The 21,268-nt window shown below is 40.2% G+C and overlaps 2 protein-coding genes across 2 annotated transcripts in view; one reads left to right on the forward strand and one right to left on the reverse strand.

Annotated features, from left to right (window-relative positions):
* tti1 (TELO2 interacting protein 1) overlaps positions 1–3,556 on the forward strand; it is a 51,128-nt gene extending 47,572 nt beyond the window's left edge. Inside the window, exons 8-10 of the transcript XR_011340022.1 lie at positions 431–492; positions 1,056–1,096; positions 2,950–3,556. The gene's annotated coding sequence lies outside the window, so the exon portion shown is untranslated. The remainder of the gene's footprint in view (positions 1–430; positions 493–1,055; positions 1,097–2,949) is intronic.
* Positions 2,280–21,268, reverse strand: part of vstm2l (V-set and transmembrane domain containing 2 like) — a 78,066-nt gene continuing 59,077 nt past the window's right edge. Inside the window, exons 4-6 of the mRNA XM_069888044.1 lie at positions 16,833–17,002; positions 13,250–13,300; positions 2,280–2,636 (exon numbers count right to left, since the gene is read on the reverse strand). Of these exons, the coding sequence (XP_069744145.1) occupies positions 2,280–2,636; positions 13,250–13,300; positions 16,833–17,002 (578 nt within the window). The remainder of the gene's footprint in view (positions 2,637–13,249; positions 13,301–16,832; positions 17,003–21,268) is intronic.

A 21,268-nucleotide genomic window follows, 5' to 3' on the forward strand; every position in this document is an offset into this window, starting at 1 on the left:
CAGACTGCCAGCTGCTCAGAGTTTGGACAGACCATTTGAATGATTGATTAATTGGGCACCAAAGCCTTGAGCATCAGCCCACTTCACTGCTCATTAAATGGCTTCCAAAATGTAAAGTGGCACCATTTGTAATATACGTCCGTACTTTATAGGGCAGTTTAGATGATGACACAAGGCTGAGAGCCATTTGCCATCCCGCCCAGAACATATTCCTGACAGAACAACAAGCATTAATGTAGAATTGCCAAGACATATGATGTGAGCACTGTTTGTCTGCAGGAATAATTGGCCTGCTGTTTTTGTTACTAAGCCACAAACTAATTCTTGTCAATCCTCTATGGAAAAGTGGGATCCAGATAATTGGGAAGCCAAAAATGTACCATTGCCACTCTCAGTACTGAATTCTTTTTTTCTTATTATTGATTTAAAGAAGGTGCAGGTGATTTTGAAAACAATCTTGCAGATACAACAACATTACTTGAAAATGGTTATGTAAGTATTTCAATGTTTTATAATTAAATAAGACAATACTGCAGAAAATTAAAATTTAAAAAGTGCTATTTACAGCAAGGTCTTCTATTGCAAATGTGCTTATGTCCCATCAATCGACACATCAAAGCAACGAGACCTTCAGGCCCATGCAGTACTGAAGGACAACATCTAACCAGATGATATAGATTTCCTGTAGGATATTTAGATGTGACCTATAAACTATCAGACATTTTTATTTTTATCAAAATGAATAATTATTCATTGAGAGCAAAAGCAAATTGCTTGTCATTCCAATTAACTCCAGAAGGAGTTTACATAACTCTTAAGGGCACACAAACAATGTACAACACATACACATTTCAATTGCTAATTGCCCTCAGAGCAAGTGAACAGAGAGGAAATTTTACACTGATATTTTCCCATAAAATTTATCAAAATAGTTTGTATTTTAGATGAACAGAAGAACAGAGCATTTCAACTATTTTCTTGGAGTGCTATTCGAAGGTGTTTGCTGTTCTTTAATTCCTAAAAGATGTGTTAAATATTGTCTTAATATTTTTCAGAACCTTTGTTAGAAGCAGGATTCCACAATTTGGGATACATGGTTAGTGAAGCCTATAAAATATTATTACTTTTCTTTGATAAAATTGCAACATTTTAGTAAATAAAAGGTATATTTAGAAGATATTAAGTAAGATTGTTATCAAAAACATAGAGCATTAATTTTCAGCAGGGATTGGGTGGGAATATTTTATAGGTTGATATTAAAATTGAAAATGTGTTAAATTTGTTTGATTATAACAAAAACAGATTTATTGGCTGAAAGGAAATTAGAAAATTTTATGGAATGTGATGAAGGTATTTATGAGAAATATGTTATTGTAAATCTTGCTCAAGATTTGAGATATGATCATTCTGAATAATTATATGGAATTGCAGATGGTTTGATTAGTATTGAGAATCAATAGAAATATGAGACAAGATTGAATTGGAATTGACATGCAACTATAGGTAAGATTAAATGAGGTACAGTTATCAAATGGACTATTGGAGGGACTTCTTGGTGAAATTAGTAAGAACTTTATGCAAGAATCTTCTAAGTATTAAATAAAGTAGATTGACATGAAGAACAAGATGTGTCAGCTAAGATGGAAATTTCTTGAGACATTGATGTTTGAACACCTGAAATGAGGGCTAACTTGATATGAGTTTTTTAAGTTAATGAGAAAATGATGGGTTGGATGTTCTGGGTGTAGGGATTGGAAATGTTAGACAAAGGCTGATGTTTATTAGGAAATGAGGTTGCAGTCATTAGATGTGAGAATATTTTTGAATTGTTAGAAGATGGAATAGTTTGTTAAATAAGGTATATTTTCAATTGCTATATTAAAAGAGATTCAGTATTAAAGACTTTTCCTCTAATGTTGAACAGTGGTTCCATGAAAAATTTAAATAATGATTTTTTTAAATCTTGAACTCTGCTTGGATGCATTATACCATTCTGATAAACACACAATTTAAAAAGTTGATCTGAGTTTAATTCTTTTGAATAATTAGATGAATAAATTTTTCTATATAGGATATTCAACACAACATTCAAATGGATGTAACAAAATCAATAATTTACTTCCAATGATCTTATCTATATCAAATAAAGAAAATATTTCAAAGGACGGGCTCCCATTTAAACTATAGTTTGAGAGATTGTTTTGCCAGAATAATCCCACAAAGAAGCGGGCCATGCACTCCTTCTATACAAACACTTGACTCTCCACAAATACGTTGAACTAAACACAGTGGATACGATCAGTATCAAGAGACTGATCATTCTGTTCACAGTCAGTATCCAAAGCTCGTTCCTTTATAGCTTGGACTGTTTGCGGGCTGGTGGAGAAGGAAGAGGATTTAGCAATATGATTTGTGTGAGTCCCTTCGTGTCCCCGAATCTTGGTATCTTGCATGTGCATGGAGGATCCATGTAACAACATCTCATGTTTGACTCTCAGGTAGGCTTTGACTTTGTGATGCCTGGGTTTGCCCTCACTGTAATCAGTTACTCTGCATTCGTAAGTGCCTTCGTCTGAAAGCTTTATGTTGGACAGTCGTAGCTTGTGAGATATATTGCTTCCAACCACCTTCACGGCCTATAGAGAATGGAAAAGACAAACAATAGCTTGAACTAAAAATGTTAGCAAAGAATAAAATCTAATGATGTATAAATATCACCCATTTTAACTTTATTAGGTTTTGGATATTGATTTGAATAAATTCATTAATTATTTTACATTTGATGTCAAATGGAACTGTTTATTAAGGGATTCCCTTTCAGACAGTTCCCAAGAACCAGCAAACCAAATCAATTACTGTTAGTTTGGTGCAACATTGTTCTGTTAGAGTGAGCATGTTATTGAACAGAACATTTAAAATAGATCATCTAAAACAAATTCCTTTCCACAGGTCTTCATATCCAGGCAAGTCGATAACAGGAAAGACAATGCACTCTGATGAGAAAGAATGTTCATTCACAAAACACCTAATCATTTTCCGGGCAAACATGAAAGAGTGCCTCCAATGAGCATGCAGGAACTGCTGCATGGGTGGTTACTCGGCAGTTCAAACTCCTTATAGCCCAAAAGTTGAAATGACGTTGTGATTCAATAAAACCAATCAACCACTCATGTCTCTCCCCATAACTGAAATGATCCATCCCTGGTGAATCTCATCTGCACCCATCATAATCATGACTGCTGTCAACTTTCTAAGAAATATCGACAATATTGCTTAATGTTGTGTTAATGCAACATTCCTTTATGCAATGCTTTTGCCCCCACCATTACACAGATGACGTCCTAAGCCTCGAGCATGGACCCAAGGCGTGCCCTGCAAATCATCTGATCAGTCATTCCTTCTCGGTTTTGCTTGCAGCTTACTTGTCCCACTTACATGTCCTTAGCTTGTCAAATTAGTTGGGGCCATGTCATTTGTCATTTTGGAAAAGCCAATGCAAGATATAAAAATGAAAAACAAGTAAGCCTGATGTGTAAGTTTAACTGTCTTGATCACATATGCCCGTTTTTAAACTTCTGTGAAGGTCACCTCAAGGTGCATTGATGAATAAAATTTGTTCCTTACTGTTTATGCACAGATCTTTAAAATATTCCCTGTGTCCTCATAATTTTGATAATGCTCTGACCTCAAGCAGTCAAAACACAGTTCAGAAGTAATAAAATATATAATGAGCCGAGTAAACAGATCAATGTGAACTTACCCCAAGCTCATTAGCTTTTCGGCTAAATCAATTTAAATGCATTGTCTGCCACCAATAAAATTAATTCACTGCATTCAGCTTCTGCCAGGGAAGATATTAAATCCAAGCTCTTAAGGTGGATGAAACTGCGAAGTGATCAGGGATTTTGCGAGGCCTGTCTGTTGATGGTAAGAGCTAATTTCATAGCGCTTTTTTTTTATTATCAGGCAACCCACAGAGTACAACACATATTGTGTTGAAGAATTAAATGGGCTGAAAAGCAAGGAAGGATCTTGTAATGTTTCTATTATTGCAAGACTGGCAAATTGAAATGAAATGGATGTTGCCTTTAATTACTATTAAGTTTGTGTGAAGTTCAGAAATTTACAGGGAGCTGTCGAGGCTTTTCTGTCATTACAAAATTGGCACTTGCTGTGGTTAAAATTAACATTGTGTATGGCAGATATTCAATTACTCTCAACTTCATATAAGCTTGAACTGCAGTTCCTCATCAATTTCTAGCCATGCATACAGGTTGTTAAATTTATATCAGAGCAGTGCCCTTTTGTAGGAAAACTCAATTCACCTGAAAACATTAACATTAGGGTCAAAACCGCACAGAGGCAAATTTATCCACGTCATTCAAAGGAGTGATTGAGCTTATCTTTAGAGTGAGGCATTTGTAGCCACTTCTCGTGCTATCATTCAAGTAGATGAGGAGTGGAGTTATAAGCTTTCAGTATATTTGAGGAGAATCAATAGCATGGGTTCTGCAGAGATCCAGATCATAATAAAGTTATACAGTCCATGCAGCATCAACACACTGTCACACTTGATGCATGGTACGAAAAGATACAGAGACATTAGAGGAAGTGCAAATAAAACGATTTATATATCACATCTGTGTTCAGAGGTCATGTCTTTCAAATAGATTAAACAGGCTGGGATTCGGTGGAAAACCATCAAATTGTGAAGGAGAGGAGAGATGCTGAGTAGATAGCTCCATTTAAAAATAGAGATAATCTGATCACTAATTAATCCAAGTAAAACAGTCAGGACAACTTCTTTTCTGAGAGAGTAATTTGAACATTGAACCTGCTAGCATTGGCTATTGAGGGGAAAAGAAGCAATGGTACAGAGGGAACGGAGCAGCGCCTCGAGTTGCCCCTGCGTTGAGGGTCACCGAGGAAAATGTGATGTTCCAATCCACACCTGTTGGGGTCTGCCAATGAGGAAATTGAGGATTCAGTTGTAGAAGGTTGACAAAGTCCCAGATCCCTGACTTTAATTGTTAGTTTTGCTGGAATGATGTTAAATGCCAGGGTTGATCTAATGTAGAATGGTGGGCCAGTGAGATGGCAACCACTGTTGACCTGTCGAGATGATAGATGAATTGGTCGAGGTCATTCACAAGACGAGAGTTGATCTGCTCCAAAATCAACCTCCCAAAGCACTTCATCATAGCAATTACAACCTACATTTTCAGCACTCCACCTCACAGATACTGTCCTCATCTTCTCTGTCCTCCATCACTTCCAACCTTCCAGAGCCTGCTTCTACCTTCTGCCCAGCATTGACAAGCAGCACTATTTCTAGAGATCCATGGTTTTCGTTTGCTCTTACCCAACTTATTTCTGCACACTTCATTCTTTCTCCTCTGGTCCAGTCTGTCCCGTCCACCTTCATGACACTTCAGATGCCCTCCACTACTTTGACAGTTTCTAATTCCCTGGTCCTGGCTGGTTCATCTTCATTGTGGATCCCTCTCCACCTCCATCTCACATCAAGAGGGTCTGAGGGGCTTCCATTTCTTCCTTGAACAAAGATTTAACTCATTCTCCTTTGCCAACACACTTATTCCCCTGGTTGGACTCAATCTCACAGTGAACAACTCCTTCCACCCCCCTCACTTTCTTCTGATCACTGGGTACTCCTAAGGGGCCAAGTCTTTTTTGCAAGTCGTGGAAAATGTTTGTTTCCATCCTGCTTAAGTCCATTCAGTCAACTTTTTTTCCAGTACATTGGGGACTACATTGGTCTTCATGCATTTGTTTGTTGTTGTTCGTCCTTCGTGGTTGAATTGTTGGGTTTGAAGTCACGACTTGCGCTTGACTTGGATTAAAGTGAGGGAGAGTTGCGCAGGTTGTCAGCCTCACTCTCTCGCCCCGGCCTATCTGGACCCAGTGGCAAGACATACTCGAGACAGCTGGAGAAAGGTCAGGATGCAGTGGATGGCCAGCAATGTTCTGCATTTGTACAGAACTAGACAATTTCATTAACTTTGCAATCAATTTTCACTTTGCTATTACCTTCACGTCACCCATCTCCGGCTCTTCCCATCTCTCTTTGGATCACTCTGTCTCCATCTGAGTGGATAGGCTAGCCACCAATGTCCTCTACAAGCCTGCAGACTCCCGTTTTGGTAATATTCTGCCACTTTAATTTCCCATCCCACCCCATCTCTGACCTATCATCTGTGAACTCCAGCAATGTTACACAACCTTGAGGAACAAAATCTCTTCCAACCAGCATCTTTGACCTACTACCATCAAGAAGGAGGTACAGGAGAATCAAAATCAGGACTGCCAGCTTGCAAGTTGTGAAATTGATAGACAGAATCCTGTAACCAATTAAATAATTCCAAATATTTAAATACATATATATATACAGATATAATTTAAAATGAGTGCATTTTTTAAAATGTGTTGTGTGTGTGTGTGTGCACACGTGCTCACACTGGTCCAGAGAAATGCTATTCTGTTTGGTTGTGTAACATTGATCTTAAATTTGAACTGGAATCCAATTTCTGTTGGGCTAGATTTCAGCCTCAATAACCTCTAATTTTAGACAACTCACTTCTTCTTTCTGTCCGTATCAAAACTGTCAATTTCTTCCTGTGACCCATCTGTGATTTTAATTCGCTGGGTGCATCGCACAGCATTGCTGGAAGACATTATCTAGACAAAATATTCTAAATGCCACATGAACTCGGTCTCCCCGCCCCCCCCCCCCCCCAAAGTCCCATTGTTCTACCCTCCCTCCCACACTTTTTGCTGAAATCAAATTTATCTTCTCTTTGTTTTACTTTTATCTTCTCTTTCTCCCATTTCTGATGAAGAATCTCAGAACTGAAATGTTAACTCTATCTCTCTTCCCATGAACACTGCCTGAACTGTTTCCTATTTTCTGATTTTATTTCACATTGCATTCTCAACTTCTGATCTCCCTGTGGGGAACCTGCCTCAGAAAATGGGGCATTCATGTGATGGGACGAGATGATTTTTGGGGCCTGCTAAAAGGAAGACCTCACATTTAAACTTTGTGGAGCTAGTTGATCACCCCTTTGCACTCTTCCAGGGTCCTCATGATTTATGACCACAAGTGCTCAGATTACCAACAAAAATACTGCCATTTCCAGTGAAAAGTGCTCATTGGGTGAAGGGAGGGGCTCGTAGTAGGTGGAACCTTGGACAACGTATTCATTTGGCCTTCATATGTGTCAACCCTCACGGTCAGGTGGCATGTTCAGGACCCCTGCACCTTGAGACATATCAGGTTCAGTTTTATACCTGCAGAAAATCCAGACCTTTGAAAAAGGAATTATATTATCAGTGATAATTATATTATCATGGTAAGACACATATTTTCCCCCCATGTCCAGCCTTAAATCTGGAACCAATCCTCAAACTCTCCCTCTCATCTTATTTTCACTTTAAAACTTTGAACAAGCTTCTGATCACTCTTTGATAATTTCTTTATGAACTTGGTTGAATATTTGTTGATGCTTCTGTCAAGCACCTTGGAACATTTTCCAGATGGATACTATTTATTGTCACATAATAAAACAGAAATGTAATATTACACATAATTCCCTTTAATCTGCCATAATTCTGTACGGAGCCATCCGCCATAAGACTGGGCAGTAGGACCCACAGAGTCTCCACTCTCAGCAAGTGTACACCAGTGACAGCGCTTTGGCATCGCCGCCATTTTTGCCTTAAAGCATTTAAAGTGCAGTACTATGCAAATGAAAGGTAGTGCAGTACTATGCAAATGAAAGGTGTCCGTGTTGCTATTCTGAATGGGTTCTGCACATACCTTCTGTTGCCAATTTTCTGTAAGAATATAATTTTTTTTTTTTACAATCGGTGCTAAAGTTTGTTCTAAATTCTGAACAGTATGATGATGCATTTAATTGTAGCACTGTAGTATCATACCATATGCTTCATATCATTATAAGTTGCACAAAGGCAGGTTCATTGGTGAGCAAATTAATCAATGATATGCAATTCACAAGCTTCATGATTGTCTTTGAAATTTCTATTAATTAAAAATATTGCAATCACTGGTTTTTTTGGGGCACATCTGTAAATTGAAATCACAGAAATTATACTTTATTGACCTTTTAATTGATGTGCCCTGTGAAAAATTAATTAAAGGCTTTTTCAATAGGCATACTGTCAAAGAATTAATTTTGAGGCATCACACATCTAACTGGTTCCTACTTGTTTGGAAGTTTTTCCAATGACTTTTGTAATGTTGTGATTCAAATCCTGAGTAGATTCCTCTGCAACTTAACAGCCTGTCTGAGAGTTCATAAATTCAGCACACGTTGTAATATTTTAGAATCCAACAATCAGCCTTAGGATTTTATGGTTGAATAAAGTTAAGGGAAATTAAGGAATCAAGGAGTTTGGGGATAGCTTAGGAAGGTGACTCTTAACTAAAATATACAGCTGTGATTTATTTGAATAAGAGACGTGACAGCATGGTTAATGTAGCAGTTCGTACAAAGCTATAACAGTGGCAGCGATCAGGACTGGGGTCTGAATTGTGCGCTGTCCGCAAGGAGTTTGGACGTTCTCCCCATGAGTTTTTCTCCAACCCTTTAAAATGTACAGGGGATTTCGGGCAATTGGGTGTAATTGGGGCAGCACGGGCTCGTGAGCCAAAAGGGCCTATTACTGTGCTGAGCGTCTAAATTTAAATTTAAAAAATATTAAACAAGGAGTTGAGAGGCAGCTTTTATTTTGTACGTTATTTATTTATACTGTGAGACTTCTCCATGCATTGTCACCTTGCCGTGGCGGAGAAGGTAGTGTGGTCCTGAGATGCCGTCTGGAGCTATGCTCCTGGTAGGATCCCCATAGCGGTAAGGTCAAGGGTGAGGTCCCTGCCAAAGAAGAATCCAACAAAGTTCTCAACGGTGAAACAGGTGAATGGAGTTACTCTGAACTCAATGGCTGTGAAGGCGGACGAAGGCTGCAACAAATCCATCAGTTCCAATCGTCGTGGTTTCCACGCCATTGGAACTAATTGGTTGATTTGTGAAGTATCATTTGCTTCTTGAGGTGCAACATCAAGTACACGTTAAACAAATGCACACACAGGCATCTTCGCTCCGTGGATCAATGGAACAAAAGCCATAATCCTCGACTACAAGGGATAGCCATGACACTGTGAGAGTGATACAAACAATGTCCAGTAGAGGGCAGTAAGTTATTATAGATCAGAATGCATTGCCCTCATCACTCTTTTAAGGTTTATTTTATTTTTATTTTGTATTTAATGGATTGGAGATCACCATTTCCACCAATCTTACAAGTAAATGTCCCACATGTGACAAATGGGATTACCTTCAAACTTCTTGACCACGGTTTAAGCAAAGTCTGAGGATGTTTGTTAATAAATATATTTGGCACCAGGTGTGCAGGATCAAGCACCACAATGGTTAAATTGATGGGGCAGTGACAGAGAACCATCAGGTTTTATACATGATGCACTGTGAAAGATTAATAAGATTTTAAAAAAAAACACAGCTGCTGGAAACCTGAAATAAAAGCAGCACCTGTTGAAAGGGAAATAGTTAATGTCCTGACGAAGGGCTCTAGACTTGAAATGTTTGCAGCCAGACTTATTGAATGTTTCCAGCAATTTCACTTTTTATCTCTAATAAAGAACCAAATGGGCTGGAAATTCTTTTAACATACATAGAACAACACAGCACAGTACAGGTTCTTCGACCCATGATATTGCACTGACCCATATATCCCTTAATAAAATGTATGAAATCCTCCCTACCTGATAACCCTCTATTTTCCTTTCATCCATGTGTCTGTCTAAGAGTCTCTTAAATACCCCCAATGTTTCAGCTTCCACCACCATCCCCAGCAAGGCATTCCAAGTACCCACAACTCCCTGTGTAAAAAAAAACTTACCCCTGATGTCTCTCCTAAACTTCGTTCCCTTAGCTTTGTATGTATGTCCTTTGGTGTTTGCTGATCCTGCTCTAGGAATCAGGTGTTGGCTATCTATGCCTCTCATAATCTTGTAGATTTCTATAGAGTCTCCTCTCGTCCTTCTATGCTCCAAAGTGAAAAGTCCCAGCTCTGCTAACCTCACCTCACAAGATTAGTTTCCCAATCCAGGCAACATCCGAGTAAATCTCCTCTGTACCCTCTCCATAGCTTCCACATCCTTCCTATAATGAGGTGAGGTGACCAGAACTGAATACAATATTCCAGGTGTGGTCTTACCAGAGATTTGTGGAATTGTAACATGACCTCGACTCCTGGATTAAGACCCCCTATTAATGAATCCTAGAATCCTATTGGCCTTCTTAACTATCCTATCAACCTGTGGGCAACCTTGAGGGATGTATGGATTTGAACCTCAAGGTCTGGAAGAATGCATCAAAAGGGAGGTACTTCACTGCCAATTAATCTTTATTTTGCAAAAGGTTATTGCTGCAAAAGTTTGTTGCCACATGTCCAAAGAAGACCCATGGAACATTCAGAGGGTACAGGAAATCAGGTCAGTCTGAGTGGCGAGGGACAGGCTACTCATGGAGGCAGGGATAGTGTTGATGGTTTCAATTGAGAAGGGTTGAGAATTGGAACCTTAGAGGTTAGGTCACAGCAATAAGAGGGTATCAAATTAAACTTAGACATCCAGTACAGTTACAGGCCCTTTTGGCCCACGAGTCCATGCCAGTTACACCCAATTGACCTACAACTCTGGTTCTTTTTTGAAGGGTGTGAGGAAACCAGAGCACCCAGAGGAAACTCACACAGACACGGGGAGAACATACAAATTCCATACAGATTTAAATCCCAGTCACCAGTGCTGTAACAGAGTTGCACTGCTAAGCTAACCATGCCACCCCACATTGCAGTCACATGCTTGAGGTTGAGACTTTATCTTCAGGTCTACAAATGGCCAACAGGTAAAGAATAAACAATCCATTGAAGAAAATATAAAGTACAAGTTGTTCAATTGAAGCTCCCACTAAAGAACTTTGAATTGTTTTGTTCTATGTTAAATCAAGAAACTAACTCCTAACAAAAAATAACAATGTGGAAGGATAAAGAACAAGAAGGCATAAACATTATAACTGTATTCAAAAGAAAGAGTGCAAGTTGGTCAAACTCAAATTATACCAATAAGGTTAGAGATAAGAGGCAGGAAGATGGTGCCCAGGGTGATTGTGGAGTTTGGACACGTCAAATCTCCTCATACTGTGCTGTGAGTTATTAACATTTCTCCTCTGTGGTTTGCTCAGCATTCCCTCTTTTTCAGCATTCCCTTTTCATCAACATACCCTCATTTATTCTCACTTCTAAACCTTTACAACCCCAATCTGGGGTGGGGGGGGGGGGGGGCAATCTGAATCATTTTCTTATGACATTCCTTCCCTAACAAGACTTTGCTCATTTCTTTTAAGAACCCCCCAGAATAATAGATGCAACTTGAGTCTATGCAAGTAGATGTCTCTGCTTTGTTCCTGCACACTCTGTGTAAAGGGAACCAGAAATAGTGTTTCATGGGACAGGGCAGAAGTGCAGGTTAAAAATCAGCACAGAACATAAATACATGCTGCAATGGTTCTCTGTGGGGCAGGGGAATATGTGGTTTGTTGGAGAGCTGGGTTATTGACTCACACTACAGCAGTGTGATTAAGTTCCCAGAAATGCAAGCACCTGAGGCCATCAGCTGGAATATTTCACACAGGCTTTGCTGAATCTCAGCAGGAAAAGCTGGTGCCTTAAGATTGGCTTGGCAGACAGCATCTGCCTTTACCTGCAGAGAGACACGAGCCCCGAACACCACCCACAACTGAGAACAGGAGATTGATTAATATTCGCAAACACACAAGAAACATAGGGCTGTGAAAATGTTAGCTTCAAAGCCTCTTCAGAAAGGTAACAGGTGGGAATTCACTGATTCAAAAAGATTTTGCATGATTCTTGCATATACAATAATATATACATTTATATGAACAGTTTCTCTCCCATTCCGCAGCAGTCACTGGACCACCACCCAACACCAGGTTCTACATGAATCTGACCTTGCCCTCTCACAACATGCTGCTGATACACTAAGAGTGCGGTTTGAGGGATGTGATGCTGGAACTTCATCAATACTAGGTTACCTCTCCCTATGCAGGGAGAGAACAGTGACTCAGTTCAGGGCACTGATGCATGGCTGATCTCAACTGCAACCCCAGAGAGAGAAAGGTAGAGGGGATTCCATCATTTACTTCAAAAAATGGGAAGGGGGGTGGAGAAGGATTGAGTCTGCTGAGTTCCTCCAGCAGATTGTTTTTTGCTCCAGGTTCAAACATCTGCAGTGTCTTGTGTCTACTGCAAGGTCCTGCTTTGACACTGTTCAGGAAAAAAAAATGATTAATTTTACATTTAAATTTATGCATACAACATGGTAACGTGCCCTATAGGTCCAGGAGCCCATGTGCTTCCTAATTACACCCACTTAAGCTACAACCCCCCGGAATGTTTCTAATGGTGGGAGGAAACTGGAGGCCCTGTGGAAAATCCACGCAGACACAGGGAGAATGTATGAACTCCTTACAGACAGTGATGGATTCAAACCCCGGCCCCGAGAACTGGCACTGTAATAGCATTGCGTTAACCGCTACGCCAACTGTAGCGGCCCTTTGAGATTAGTAAGGAAAGTCTGTTAAAGTGAGAATGAGAGAGAATATGTGAGGGAGAAAGAGAACTGATCAAAACTTGCTTTTCTTTTGACTGAAACAGTCATTAGCCTTCAGTGTTATTTTGACATTTGTGATATTTTCAGTTGATGAAGTTATTGATTTTGACATTTCTTCTCAAACCAACTCAAAAATGGAATGAAATATCCATCATATATTTCCTTTGAAGGGACGAGATCACCCCCTTCACCCAATGAAGTTAATGCAACAAACCCGTGTAAAGGAGTCAACCTGGAAAGTGCTTTCGTTTTGGATATTTAATACCTCGAATTTAAATGGGGAGTCGAGAACCACAACACTTCGTCGAACCTTACTTGTATCATGCAAGCTCAATGGAGAATTGTAAGATTTTTCAGATCAGTTTCTCAGAGAAATATTTCACATTTGAAAATGGAATGGACCGCAAATTCTTTCATTGAACTGTTCTACTTTCTTTCTAATATGCAAGTACAGGCAACAATGGCAGATATATTTCATATGGGAAAGTTACTGCAACTTACGCTTATTTTTGTGGCCTCCTTCGTCGATTCCTCATAAGCAGGAGCTATCATCTGTAAAATAACAAAAATAGATGATATATAGGGGGGAGGGAGAAGGAAAGGGGGGGAGAGGAGAGGAGAGGAGGGGGCTGCGAGGAGAGGAGGGGGCCGCGAGGAGAGGAGGGGGCCGCGAGGAGAGGAGGGGGCCGCGAGGAGAGGAGGGGGCCGCGAGGAGAGGAGGGGGGGGAGAATTTTTATAATTACTGTACTGTACAGTAAAATCTCCATTATCTGGCACTTAAAAGGAATGTAAATTTTCTGGTTGAGTGAGACTCACTCTTACAATGCCTAATACACCTTCATTCAGAATACACCATTTAAAAGTTAAAATACAGTGTAAAATATAAAGTAATTTGACCAAAAAGAATAAGTATTGTTGTCTTTAATCAAGTAATTCCTGTAACTTATTAAATTTAAATTTGAACTCCGGTCGATGGCACTGTAACACTGTTGCGCTAGCTGCTTTGTTAACTGCGTCACCATCATCCCCCTCTCCTCCAGATAAAGCCATACTAATATTCCTAATACTAATAAAGACTCTTACAAGGTAGGGATTGGGAGACTCTGGGAGAGTCGTCCCAGCAGTGAACGGCATCTTCATCCTGGTGTCCCAGTCAGGCCCTCAGCACAACCCAAGTCACCTCAACACAAATGTCCCGGTCAGGGTCTCGGCGCCACCCGACTCAGCTCCATGCAAGTGTCCTTGGTGCACCTTCCTCCCACTGACAACCTGGCTCACGTCCACATAAGTTGCAACAGCAAAAAGAATGCGTGCACATTGAGGGACATTATTAGTTCAGTGGGGCAAACCTGATCATGTCAGTGCTCCCCCATGGGGGTCCATCTGCCCAGGCTTATTTATTTGAAAGTCCATTTATTTATTTATTTCAATTATGATTTTTTTTTTGGCCGCTTGTTTGATTGAATTCCAGATAATAGGGATTTTACTGTACACAATTTTTTCACCAAAAGCCATTAACATCTATACAATCATTCTTTAAAGTTCATCCTTATTAGGCAGAATGAGGTAACCATTGCAGTGGCCAGAACTCTTCAATAGTAACCCAATTACTTCAAAATGAATAGACAGTGAGTAAGTTGCATTTGAAACTTTAGGTGAATTGTTCTGCTTACCTACCTTGCACTCGTGTGCTGGAAGTGAGACACATGGAGATAAATCAGCCATCGCTCCAAACCACTTCTGTACACATTCTCAGGATGACTGAGGTAACCATGGAGTGCTTTTTTTTAAACTATACTTTCCTTTATATTTGACCCAGGTGCTCATCTCATGTTCCCTCTGCAACAAATCTTTGCCTTCTCAGTTCTCTGTTCCACTGGTAACCAAAGTTCCCTTCCATGGTGGATAACAATGTAATTGTTATATTGGCTTACAATCCTATCCATCTCCTTAAACATTCTTTCTGTCAACCCATCTCCACCCCCTCTTTACTTCTGCCTCCCCCCACCCAAAGTTTTGAAACCTCTTGAATCAGAACCCATTTTCCATGCAGGTCAGATAGCATTCCATGGGTTAAATGGTCAGTCAATCCTTTATCAAGACTAGAGGGAAAGGGAGGTGAAAATATGTACATAAAGGTATATATACTTCATTTCACCCCCCCCCCCCACACTTCGCTCCAGTCTTTCCAAAGGGTTCAAACCCCAAACGTTGACTAACCATTTCTATCCATGGATGCTCTCTGACCTGCTGAATTCCTCCATAAATTCTTTGCTCGCTGAAGATTTCAGCATCTAATAATAGCATTTGTGTTTCTGCATTTTCCTTGAAGTTTGCTTTATGGATCTCTCCAAGAAAGTCTGAGTCTGTGAAAATTAGATGGAACCAAAGTTGGCAAAGGCTTCAGCTCACTGACATTTGTGAATTCTATTTTACATATGAAATGGTAGTATGCATTAGTGCTTGGAAGAGCAGTGAATTAAACATTAACATGCCCCAACTATGATAGAAGTTCGTGATTCTGCTGTGAATAAGCTAGCAAATCCAAGATATACAGTTAACCTTTGTTATTAGACTTAACTGAGAATTCAGAGTTGTGGAAATATATATGCCTTGATTTCTCCCTGGGGTCCAAATACAGGATGAATTCAATCTGATTAATTGCAGTTAGTCTTCAGCAATGAATTTTACAATTTAAGATTTCCCTCTGCTGCAAATCCTGTTTTGACATTACTTTTAACAAAAAAAAATGATGCCGTGATTTGTTTCTGAAATGGGCCATGTTGATAAAATTCAAACAGTAAGTAAAGAAATAGGATGTCAGCAAGGGCAAGCCTGAAATAGCCCATCAATCCTGCTCTTTTCACAGTTCATGTATCTCATTCACAAACTCCTCCACCCCCGAGCTCAGTGCTGTCTTCTGGAATCACATGTGAATCAAATTAATACCCAAAACCCCTCAATCTCTTCTTGACAGATTTCGATCACTTCCATTGTATCAAATTGATTCAAGATTCACTACCCTCATCTTTATCTTCATCCCCAATTATTCCATTTCTTTCAGTGAGGATTGTCAGAAATAAAACTTCTCACACATGTGTCTCTTTAAAACTGATGACACGACAAACTTTATTTACAAGTCTGCAGAGTTGGACTCAACTGGCTTCTCACCAGTTAAGCCCCGATACATACAGTGCATTGATTTTTATACCTTTTTTGCTTGTCCTTCCCCTCCTCTTTAACACTGTTTTAATTGGTTAGCTTTTGCAAAATCATTCTAAGTACACTTGCATTTTTAATTATCACGTTCGTTACGTACGCTGCGAACTCTACATACACTAAATTCTGTTTCTCACCCTTCTTATCAATCTTTTGTCTCCTGCATGTCTCTCACTATGACCATGAAAAGATATGTTTAAAAAAACATATCCAGCTGAACTTTTTGTCCTTGGCTGCTAGTAAGCTCCCTGTCCGTTCTGGCTTCCCTTTTTATGATTAATCATCACATTTTAACTTAAGCCATTTTAACCTAAATTCTCTATCTCTAACAAGGATTAAAATGCTTCCTCACTATTTAGAGTGTTGGGTCTAAAATCATTTTGATTGTCAAATGCGGTTGTGAAATGAATCTTCCAAATACCATTTGAGCTTGCTCAAAGATTCTAATTGTTTTTTAATTCTGTTTGATTGTATTTCTCAATTCAAAATAGATACTTGAAGGCAAATCAGTGTGGCACAGCATTAGTGGACAGGGTGGATGGTTTAGTGGAGTTGTGTGGGGCAGATATAATGTGTAACCACAAGTAGGAAATGTGTTCAGCAAAGTTCAATTCCTTTGATCCCAGCACTGGCAGTTTTTCCTTTGATCATGTTGTCCCGAATCATTCCTATAACTACTTCAAATGCTTCTTTAATACTTTGCTTGATATTGAAAATTTTGATCCAATATCACATGTCCTTATATGGTTGATAATAACCCACCATACACCTTGAGACATTATACAGAGTTATAGTATCAAGAAAAAAATGAGAATATTTTTGTTAAGATATAAAGAAATAACTGGGATTCAGGTATGTGTTTACCTGGTGGGTGTTCCATGTCTGCTTGTCAGTCCAGTCCTTGGAGTTCCGAATGTACCACCACTGAATCTCCAGTGAGTAGGATGGTGACCCACTACCCCGGAAAGCACAGGCCATCTCTGCATCCTGACCAGCTCTGGCTGTGACATCATGAGGGACCTCAGTGAACAGAGCTGTAAAGCAAGTCAATATGTGGTGAGCCAAATACAAGTTCCCTATTCACTTTTTTAAAAATACTAAGAAGCCAGATATGACTGATGCTTTGCCACTATATCATAAAGCACCAGGTTTATAATGTTGGCAACAGTAGTTTCTGGCCTCACAACTTTCCAAAGTACATCTGCTTAAGCCAGCTGAATATCCACATGGGCTATAGGTACCCTTATTTTTAGTTTTCATTAAATAAAGTAAGCAAATGAAGATAATGTTAAAGATCAGATTCTGTACAAATGCTGTACAAAAATACAACAGGCCTTTTTACTTTGAATGATAACATACTTTAACACTGAGCTTTGGCTGCTGGCACCCATCTACAAGCCACCATTCTAACAATAGTGTCCTAGGTCGGAAGTCGGTATGGAGGATGATTAAAACTGCTGAGAAGATCACTGATATCTCCCTTCCCTCTATTTGACGATATCTGCAGGGAGCAGTGCTCAAAGAGGACTTAGAGAATCATCGTGGTCCCTGACCATCCAGCTGACAGCATCTCTGAGGCACTACCTAAAAGGAAGAAATACAGGAGCATAAAAACCAGGATGGTCAGGCTGGGAATCAGTTTCTTCCTGCAGGACTGTTGAACAACTCTAGAAACCAGTAAATTATTTTTATATACATTTATTTTGGATCGTTATGTATTTTTCTCATTTGTGTGTAGGGTGTACTGTGTGTCTGTATGTGTGCATTATAGTCTGGAGATGCGCTGCTTCATGGGGGTGGGGGTGTGTGTGTGTGTGTGTGTGTGTGTGTGTGTGTGTGTGTGTGTGTGTGTGTGTGTGTGTGTGTGGGGGGGGGGGGGGCGTGTGTGGTGTAAAAAGAGAGAGAGAGAACCTCAATTGACAAGTAGTGGGGTTAATTATTCTCTGGCACGTGCTCGCACACACACCAAATTTCAACTTGAACTTGTTATTAAGAAGTGACATAGACAAGGCTGAGTTTAAAAACTCCCTAAAATTTCTGGGCTTTACAGTTAAATTGTTTCTCTCCACCATTTGCATTGTCCCGGAAGCATTGGATGTTTCTCTAGATCTTCTTGGTATAGGACTTCTAAATGTTTTCAAGGCTGAAATAGTTGAAGTGAATAGTAGCACAGCTATTAATAAACCAGCCACAATGTACTTACTGCTTTAGAATTTTATCTGGTGGAACTGCTAAATTATTTGAATTGTTAAAATAGTTGAATTAATAATTGGTGATGTGAATTATGCAATCAGAGTGAAATAGGCTGATAGTGGAGAGGGAATTCACTCCAGAGCATGTCTGGAGAATAGGATGCCCATTACCACCAATTCATTATCAGCAAGGTGACATGGGGGCATAGTTAGTGCTTCTACTGCACAGCGACAGGGTCCCAAGGTCCACCCTGGCATCGGCTGCTGTCTGTGCATTCTCCCCATGGCCGTTTAGATTTCCCGGAGTGCTCTGGTTTCTACCCATTTCTCAAATTCCTCCTGATGGGCGGCACAGATAGCAGTTAGTGCAGCGCTCTTACACCACCAGCGACCTGGGTTCGAATCTGGCGTGGTCTGTAAAGAGTTTGTATATACACCCCATGACTCCATGGGTTTCCTCTGGGTGCTTCGGTTTCCTCCCATCCTCCAAAATTGTACAGGGTTTGTAGGTTAATTGGTGTATTTGGGCAACACAAGCTCATGTGCCGGAAGGGTCTGTTACTGTGCTGGATCTCGAAAAAATATTCTTTAAAATGTAGATAAGTGGCAAAGGTGAACTGATAGGGATTAGATTACTAGGCAAAAGGGAAAGTAAGGAACGCCAATGGGACTGATCGGATCACTCTGTTCAGGAACAGGCACAGATTAAATGGCCTCAATGGCTTCCCCTGTCATAATAACTGAGTAAAAATTAAACATGCTTAATGCAAAACAAGTTTCAAATCTTTTATACTGTTTAATCCTTGTCATAAAGTTATTCTTTGAAGATGGACCACGTAAAGTCATTTTGTTCATTTAATAAAATCCACATGCAGACACCACCTAGGCAGGAATCTTGCTGATTACATTAGCATTGGATAGAACCTGTACATGCTCACAGCTCATTGGTGCTCCCTAGCTTGGCTTCCTGATTCAGGGACAATACAAACACCAATGTAGTTCACCACAGAAATGCCAGATTGATGGATGAGGAGTGATGCTCTCCATTCTAAAGGAAACCCAAAAATGGTAATATGGTGTTGGCAGTGGTTGGAGTGAAACTCTTGCTCGAGCTCCCTTCTTTAATCCCACTTGAGAAACCACCTATGTGGAAACATCCAAGCTGACACTGTGTGGTAACATGGAAGGACAATTATACTACTGAGGGGCATGAACCAATTGTGTTTGCTCTCACAGGCACCTAGTTGGGTCCAGTGCCTTGAATTTTTCAGTAAGTGCTCGATAAGTAGAAATGTTCTTCAAATAAATACTGGGAACTCCAAAAGTCATCTTTAGTCCAACATATGTTCTATACCAGAATCTCCAATATCACTCCTCTCCCTGGAGACTGTGGAATTGAAACTTTTTGCTATATTTGACACAAAGTTGTCATCTTAAAGGGTGACCTCTCTGACATTGTTCAACTCCGGTCCTGCCTCAAACCAGCTGTTGAAACTTTCATTCAGGCTCTCATCATGTCCAAACATAACAGCTCTTTCTCGACTCTGGGCAACATCTCTCATTCGCCCTCCATAAACATAGGGCAATTTAAAATTCTACCGACAAACACTGAATGCGACAAATCACATTTACCTGCCCTCTCTTCAGGCTAACAATGGCTCTTGATTAACAAATACCTGTACCTCAAACTTAAAATTCTCATCCTGGCATTCAAATCATTCTGTGACATCTCTTCCATCCTTACACATGGTCATGCACACCTGTGGCCCTACAGCACTGTACTCTTAATCATCCATATTTTCAATTGCTGTGGCCTTAAACTCCCTAAATCTCCTTCATAGCCTTTTTCTATCTTTTATCCAGATGCTCCATAGAATGACCACTTTATTAAACCCTTGGACATTTAGCCTACTCATATTGTTTTGATAACAATTCTCTGGAACACTTTGGGTGCTTTTAACTTTATTAAGACTATTATTATGTTTTATTCAAAATAGGCCATTTCAGATAGCCCAAAAGTTTATGCGTTTTGGCAGAGTTTCTCCGCCTTTACATCTCATCACCTACCTTTCTGAATATCCGGAGGCAGTCTCCGAGCCGCATATTCCAACCCCTCTCCAAGAGGGGTAATGCCATCAACCTACGACCATCTCCCCACTCACCGGTCTCCCTCCAAGTCAGGGGCAGTGGGGAGCCCTCGGGGCAGTCGAGGCGGCGGGGGCTGTCAGCGGGGGAGTGGAGACTATCGGGGTAATTGGGACAGCAGGGACTGGCAGGACAGCAGGGGGTCGGCGGGAGCCATCAGTCTTCGGTGCCACTCTCTGCAGATCAAAATGTGGCAGAGCAATGGCTGTCTTCCCTACCCATAATCCCCCACGCAGCTGAAACTGTTCTGGGAACCATAGAGCAGTTTCAGCTGCATGGGGATTATGGGTAGGGAAGACAGCCATTGCTCTGCCACGTATTTATGACGGGTGGCACTACGGCACCAGTCACCCCACCTCCGTTAGATCTGGAGGGTGCTATGAGGCGCCTCTGGATATGAATGGGACGCTGGAGTAGCCTTTTAGGGGTGCTGACTGAAAAGTAAGTTCCCATATATTAATGCAGAATATGTGTCGATCCATACAACTCAGAAACACTACCAGAAATGTCAGCATTAAATGTAATTTGAGACTATAATTACACATCATCCAAGTGCAATGCATTTCCTGAGTTATTTGCCATTCTTCACTGCCAATTTTACATCCCCCTTCATTGGAAAGCTACACAATGCGGCTGATTTGTCATATCTGGCAGCAGCTCCGAGACAAAGGAGTTTGAAAATTGCAATGACCAACTTATGTAAGGATACGATTCCATCCCTCCACATTTCTTGATTACTTGCAAATTTAGTGTTTTGCTGGTTCAGTGGCTAGGTTTTCCATTTTGTACTTTATCAATATTCATTAAGAAATCCTCCTTGGCCTTTGGCAAAACACATGATCATATTTCAAATACTCATTTACTGTCAATTTCTCAAACCAAACATTTTGGTGTTCAGTTAACAGTAGCCAGCACAAAATACGAGACGAGTTATTTCACAATACTGCACAAAATTGAAGATTT

Source organism: Narcine bancroftii, chromosome 6 (genome assembly GCF_036971445.1).
Source record: "Narcine bancroftii isolate sNarBan1 chromosome 6, sNarBan1.hap1, whole genome shotgun sequence".
Taxonomy (NCBI): domain Eukaryota; kingdom Metazoa; phylum Chordata; class Chondrichthyes; order Torpediniformes; family Narcinidae; genus Narcine; species Narcine bancroftii.